General features: G+C 46.7%; 1 protein-coding gene across 1 annotated transcript in view; it reads left to right on the forward strand.

Annotated features, from left to right (window-relative positions):
• lrrc4ba (leucine rich repeat containing 4Ba) overlaps nucleotides 1–4,534 on the forward strand; it is a 33,579-nt gene extending 29,045 nt beyond the window's left edge. The window contains exon 3 of the mRNA XM_062407196.1: nucleotides 370–4,534. Within this exon, the coding sequence (XP_062263180.1) occupies nucleotides 370–2,328 (1,959 nt within the window). The 3' untranslated portion in view covers nucleotides 2,329–4,534. The remainder of the gene's footprint in view (nucleotides 1–369) is intronic.
• The last annotated feature ends 3,129 nt before the right edge of the window (nucleotides 4,535–7,663 follow it).

Raw genomic sequence — 7,663 nt, forward strand, 5'->3', positions numbered from 1 at the left:
AAAAAAATCAAAACAAGATAACTATGCTTATTAGCTGTTCAGGATTATGGTTCGGGGTTTTACTGTACAACAACGATTTTATGGGATCAGGGTATTCGGTAAAACTCTTACCTGATGGCTTACCCCTGCAGGCATCAACAATAGCAACTAGGATGGAGAGATTGGCTTTTACCATTATGAGCAGAGAAATTAACTATTAACATCTGCATACGTTGTTTATTAAAACATATGTTTAGCTATATTAATTACACTTTTTATAACCTTCCATTGTCAAATTGAAACAAAATCAAATACTTAAATATCTGTTTGTAATCTACCTTTACCATTCTACATCTTGTACAGTAACTTCCTCATTGTCTGTCTTTCCAGATTATCAAGTCTGACACCTTCAAGCACTTGAGGCACCTCGAGATCCTCCAACTCTCCAAGAATCAGATCCGTCAGATTGAAGTCGGAGCATTCAATGGCCTCCCCAACCTCAACACGCTGGAGCTCTTCGACAACCGCCTCACACTGGTGCCATCACATGCCTTTGAGTACCTCAGCAAGCTGCGGGAGCTGTGGCTGCGCAACAATCCCATTGAGACTCTGCCAGGCTATGCCTTCCACCGCGTGCCCTCGCTTCGTCGCCTGGACCTGGGTGAGCTCAAGAAGTTGGATTTCATCTCCGACGCGGCATTCGTGGGCCTCATCAATCTACGGTACCTGAACCTGGGCATGTGTGGACTGAAGGACATTCCAAAATTGACAGCCCTTTTGCGTTTGGAGGAGCTGGAGCTGTCTGGAAACCGACTGGAGATCATCCGACCCGGCTCCTTCCAGGGCTTAGAGTCTCTCCGCAAGCTCTGGCTCATGCACTCACAGGTGTCGGTCATTGAGCGTAATGCCTTCGATGACCTGAAAAGCCTAGAGGAGCTTAACCTGTCCCATAACTCCCTGCACTCCTTGCCCCATGACCTGTTCACGCCCCTTCACCAGCTGGAGAGGGTACACCTTAACCACAACCCCTGGGTCTGCAACTGTGATGTGCTTTGGCTTAGTTGGTGGTTGAAAGAAACGGTGCCCAGCAACACCACCTGCTGTGCCCGTTGCCATGCGCCGCCATTCTTAAAGGGCAAGTACATTGGAGAGCTTGACCAAAGCCACTTCACCTGCTATGCGCCTGTCATTGTTGAACCACCGACAGACCTCAATGTCACAGAGGGTATGGCCGCTGAACTCAAGTGTCGCACAAGCACCTCCACGACATCTGTTAACTGGATAACCCCTAATGGCACTCTAATGACACACGGCTCTTACAAGGTTAGGATATCAGTCCTGCATGATGGCACGCTCAACTTTACAAATGTCACCCTGCGAGACACAGGCCAGTACACCTGCATGGTCACCAATGCTGCTGGCAACACCACAGCAACTGCTGTCCTCAATGTCACTGCTGCTGACGCAAGTGTCAACTACACCTACTTTACAACAGTCACTGTGGAAACAGTGGAGACCATAGGAGATGAGGAGCCTGCGCTGGTTGCCACCAATGAAACCATCATTCGAATTCACCCTGGCCCCACTCCCACGCGTCACTTGTGGCAAGATGGTTTTCCCACCACAGCTTCTTCTCTGTCAGGTGGCTGGTCCTCTACAACTCCCCGCACCACCCGACCAAGCTTCACTCCGCCCATCACTGAGCCGGGCTTCTCAGGTCTAGATGATGTGATGAAGACCACCAAGATCATCATTGGCTGCTTTGTAGCCATTACTTTCATGGCAGCAGTGATGCTGGTGGTGTTCTACAAGTTGAGGAAGCAGCACCAGCTGCATAAACACCATGGCCCTGCTCGTGCCATTGAGATCATCAATGTGGAGGATGAGCTGGGGGCCGGGACGAGTGGCAGAGGCAGCGGCATCTCAGGAGGCTCCACCGTTACGCAGAGTGGAAGCAGTGGAATTGGAGGGGGCCAGAGCCTCCGGCTGCACCATCCGGAGATGGTCAACCTGCCGAACCTGGCTCGGTCAGAGCACCTCAACCACTACTACAAAACCCATCACTTCAACAACAACATGATGGGCCTGGGCATGGGCACAGTCTCCGGTTTGGGCCTCAACAACAACAACAACCCCTCATCCTGCTCTCAGAACACATCCTTATCCTGTTCCCAGGTTCCAACTTCCACATGTGGGGGAAATACCACAGGGTGCACCTTACCCTCCCCTGTACCCCTTCCCCAGCTGGGTCTCCACAGTTCTCTGAAAGGCCTCATGGGGAAAGGCCAGAATGAGCCACTGCTTTTTAAGAGTGGCTCCAAAGAAAATGTGCAAGAGACTCAAATCTGAGTAAAAGTAAGAGTGGAAGTAAGAGTTAAGGAGAAAGGGATGCTGGATAGAGACAATGACACAGAAAGTGTCTGTGAGTATATGAGACTGATTGTAGCCGTCTGTCCTCATGGACAGGTTTCAGCAGACATGACATTTCACATAGTCACTGCTTTGTGGGAGAAGCAGATAGAAAGACTGAAGGAGACAGAGGCCAATATCTGATCACTAGGCCCAGAATAGCTTCTGCACATAATTTTTAACGAAACAAACATTTATAAAATACACCAGAATCATCAGAATCATTCAGTTACCTGTGCAACCTGCTAAAGTCTTTGCCAAAGTCTAAGATCAAGCCAACTATTTCCATATGCGTCCACAATCAGAGTGGAAAGCTACAATGTGCACATGTGCAGTGATCCTCTAGGTTTTATACAGATTCGTATATTTCCAGACATATTCAGTGTACGTATTTGGAGGGCGATGTGATAATGGCCATTGACCCTGTTGTTAGATTATTGTTTTTCAGAGACACTGAATAACAAATGAATGGTTTGGATGAACGGAATGGGCCCCAGGTTTCCAGGAAGCGAGATTAGAGCGGTGCAGCGATTCTGTCCAGGACACACGTATCAGACCTGGAGTTTGCAGGGAGACAGATCAACAACAGTGGTTTCAATCTCCCTTTCTCCCTTTTTTTCCGTTCACACCTTACTGGCTACTGTCTTCTCTGGTGGGTTAATCGTGGGAGGAGAAAAAATCCCATCGCAAAAAGGACAATGAGCGATAAAAGAGATAAAAAGTGACTGAAAGTACATATTATATATACCGTAAATATATTTTCATTCAAATAAATAAATTATAAAGAGTCCTTATCAAGCTTCAGACTGAAAACTACAACGTCTGAAGAATATATATATAAAAAAAAAGAAAAACAAGACAGATGTTGTAGTTGCCCTCCCACAACTACTCTCCAAGTTGGAACAAGATAACCGCCCAGACTGTACTGCTAAAGGACACACGTTGCACAGAGGTATTTCATGAGATGGAGGCAAAACTAAAAATCTTGCAAAGTAAATTTGAGTGAAATTATTTTGGTCTCGACTGTTTTTGTAGCTGCACAAAGTGTCCACCCCCCCACCCGAAGCATTCACATTAAAAAGATCATTGGTGGATATAGGATCTTTGTGATACTACCACGGAAATATGAACTACAACTATAGCTCCTCATCATTTGGTATCCAGCTCAGCTTCAGTATTAATAATAATGATCATAATGGTAATAATGATAACAAGCGAGAGCTTTGTTTTGTTATTTAAAGGTCGACATAACACAATGATCAACAGTATGTTATGTATATTACTAAAAACTTGCACATGCTACTTAAGCATGCGCTGGAAAAACTAATTCTAGATTTGATCAGCATTCGGTTTCAACATATAAGATCCATCACTACGGCACATGACATATCATTGTTGTGTTATCATTGTTAGTGTTCCCATGATTATTATTATTACTACTACTTGTTCATACAAATAGCTGGGTACATTTTTATCATTTGAATTTGATACTGAAGTTGTGTTATGACTGATGCTGTTGGACTTCAGCTGGTGACCAGCAGTGGGGCGGACTCATCGTGCCACTAAGTGAGCTCCACATGCATCTGCAGGAAATAACCTGGCCCTCAAAATGGCTCCCTCCATCCAGCCCCCACTGACTTGTCTGCGCCGATGTCTCAAGCAGTCAGGACCCCTCATGTCACCAAGCATCACAGACAGGACATGAACCTTTTGATGAAGACTGCTCCTTTGCAGAGGATAATTTCACAACTGTATCTCAGTGTTACCGTGTGTGAGTGGATTTCATGGCAACAGGGAGCTAAATGGACCACAGGCATTGCCAAGCATTTTTAAAGGTAAGCGCAGCTCGTTGGGTGAAGGCGAAGGTGACATAAAGTACAGTATACAGTGGTGGGTGAATTTTTTTCTAAAGAAAAAGACAATGAAATGAAAAAATATAGAACCTTATAGATCTCTTTTAAAAAAAAAAAACTATTATAAGTGTTTTTCATTTTGGGTTTTTATCTAGTTTGGATTATTTTCTGTTTTTTTAAATCAAGTGTTACCTTTATTGTAATATTGTTATTGTTATTATAATTAGCTAATTACACTGGTTATAATTATGAGAGATGTTCTGTTAGCAGAGGTCACTTTGAAAATTAAAAAAACCTGGCACATAAAATAGCAGTTGAAGTCTGTGAAAATTGGTGGCTATTTTTTATTTTTATTTTTGTTCTTATCATCATTAATTGTAGTGATGTTTCCCTTCGGCTCGGCTCGAGAGGAGAAACAGCGAATGTGAACTGGTCGGCACGGGGTCCTTTTCTGTCTGCACGGGGGGAAATAGGAAAAACCCCGCTCTGGTTTACAAGCTCACTCACACTCGCTCTGTGTTTTCCTGAATGTCATCGCCATCCCAGTGCTCGGAGTGCGACTGCGCCATGTCAACACCGCGTTGCCACGACTACGAACTCAGACTAATGCGCCAAACGGCATGACCACCGGCGCAACGCGAGGCACCTCGCTGCCCCTCGTCAGTCAGGTTCCTTCGAGGTGCCGTATCTCGACTAGTCGGCCAGTGTTCCTTGAGTGGTAGCAAATCAACCTGAGCATTGTACCCGTGTCCTCACGTAAAAACGCCCCCCCCACCCCCCCACCCCCCGCATCTCTACTCCTCCAGCACCAACCCTCAGCATCCTGCCATCAGGTTTCCCTGGCAACTGTTGCAGCCCTTATCACAGCGTCTTGGTTTGAGTTTCGAATGTTAAACAGACACGAGCGGAACGGTATAGAATTTCATCCACGTGCACCAGCATCCAAAGATTTTCTTTGCCAGGTAATTCGCCCCATAATGTTCCTCGTTTATATGTTTGATTTGTTTGCACCAACGTCTATATTTCTTGCACCGCTGACTTCCTGTCACTGAGTAATGCGATTTACATGCCTCTGTCCCCCATGCATTTAATTTGCATATGCCCCACACCATTGCTAAACGCATCTATGCACCCTACACTTGTGATTAACACTCATACCCTGCATCGGTCATTAACATATTCCTTTCCCAGCGCAGGGGATCCATATTCCCCTCTCGAGTTATTTACATATTCATCTGCCTCTCTGTGTGCAAATGACAGGGAAATTATCATGTGGGCATGCTTATGGGTGAGTTTTGTGTACATCAGTGGCTGAAAGCAAGGACTGTTACAAAAGCTATTTACCCCTAATTCCTTGGATACTGCGTGCCATGCCTATTGCCTGTAGTAGCTCATCACTTTGGACAGCATTGTGTAGCCCCTATAGCTCCTGTGAAGTGGCACAAACCAGAGGCCATGTTATTGATGCTCGGTGTAAGAGAGAGCATCGGTTGAGCCGGAGACACACAGTCACGGCGCTGCAGTGTCTGAGTCACAGAGCACTGAACACACTCCCAACTCTCTAATGGAAATGCTGTGTTTACTGTGCAGGAAGGGACCCGCTCGTTCACCCATTCAGGGAATAGGTAAAAAACACCAGTGTGTTTGTGCGTGTTCGTGTGTGTGTGTGTGTGTGTATGTGTGTGCGTGTTTGTGCACCTCTGGATTATAAAATGCCTGTTGTAGTGTTGTATAAAGCAAAGAAATCAGGACTTTTGAAGCGCTACGCTGTTTATGGCAAAAGGATGTTACACCATTGTTGATGCAATACTGCTCGGCGTGTGTGTGTGCGTGTTCAGGTGGGCTTACGCTAGCTAGGTTGTGTAAGGAGGGGAGGAGGGAGGATGGGCGGTCAGACCTCCATTTTAAATCCCCAGTTAAAACGAGCTCTGTGTGTCTCCCTCTGCTTCAGGCCATTTTTATGATCCTCTCACTGACACTTCAAGTCAAAACAGGATTTTTTTTTTTGCTTTAAGCAGTCCCCCCCCCACACACACACCCACCCACCTCCTCTTCTCTCGCTCCCTCTCTCCATGTTGGGATAAGCCCAACTGATGAAAGGTCTGTTCAATCAGGCCGACCTCTCCCTTTGATAGAACATCCCCAGCCACTTTTAGCTCAGTGTCAATCTGAAACTTCTAGCCTTCGAGGGTTAAAGGTCAAGGCCAGTGGCAGCTCTGCTTTACCTCATTTCTTTAGCCAACCGATCGAGGTTAGTGTTCCCTTTTCGGGTTGGGTTGGTTTTGTTGTTAATTGTCTTGCCCTGGCTTGGCTGTACACGAGAGCAACACCTGTTGATGCAGCCTAAGGGATTTTGAATGTGTCATTTCAGTGGCTGTGTTTGTGGTTAATCTCTTGGATTGTGAATTGGATTTTTCGTCATAATCGTAATGATGCACATTAGCTGGTTTGAGGCTGCTCTCTTGCAGTGGGGGTGGGGGGGGGGGGGGGGGGGGGGGTCTGTGTAATCACAGATATGAGGGTGTTCCAGGCTCATTCGGTTGTTCTCTGTGGCCGGCAGTGTTAGATACCCCGGCCTCACTTGCGCCAGTCCCCAAGGGCGGTGTTGCACTCGTGTTATCCTCGGCACTACAAGCCCTGCGTGAGCTCCACACTGCTAAATTTTCTTTTCTGTCACCCCTCCCTTTAAAAATTGCAGTGAAGCGACAGCAGAGCTCAATGCATTATTGATACGCATGGTGTCATTGATGCATGTGCTTAGGCACCGGTGCAAATTTTCCTCCCGTTGTAGAGGTTCAAAAGCATCCTGCCGCTGTAAGTTATATGCATCCTTATTGCAATTATGTTTCACCCAGCCATCCAGACGCTCTGTGAGAGAGGAGCCAAGCGCTGCAGCTTGTCTACTCGCATGATGGCGGCTGTGATTCCGTAAAGTGCAGCAGTGTTCGCGTGCCACTGTGTCACCGAGGCCCTCTCCCACCAGCAGCCCTGCCTCGCCTCGCTCCGCCGTGTCCCTGCTGTGGGATGTTTGTCAGCAAGGGGCCGGTTTCATCACCATCACGCTGGTGTGAGGTCGATTCCATGGCACCAGTTCTCAGATGCCCGGGTCAATCTGCTCAGTCACGTTAGGAAGACAGTTGTTGGCTTTTATTGTTGTTGATTTTGGTCACTGCAACATTGCTCATGCTGGAGCTGGGGATGAGATGTGCACAGACGTTTTTCTGTGTCATCACTGTGAAAACCGTACCCTGCAGTCACTTATCAAATCTGACAAAACACACTGACATGCACACATACACAAAACACCCCAAAACACTCACACACATATACACGCACACAAACACCCACACACACATACATGCTGTCACTGACTGAGTGATTTATCGATTGAGGTGGAGCTTTCTCAAACTATTTGCAGCTGA

The sequence above is a fragment of the Platichthys flesus genome, chromosome 16 (assembly GCF_949316205.1).
Source record: "Platichthys flesus chromosome 16, fPlaFle2.1, whole genome shotgun sequence".
Classification (NCBI taxonomy): domain Eukaryota; kingdom Metazoa; phylum Chordata; class Actinopteri; order Pleuronectiformes; family Pleuronectidae; genus Platichthys; species Platichthys flesus.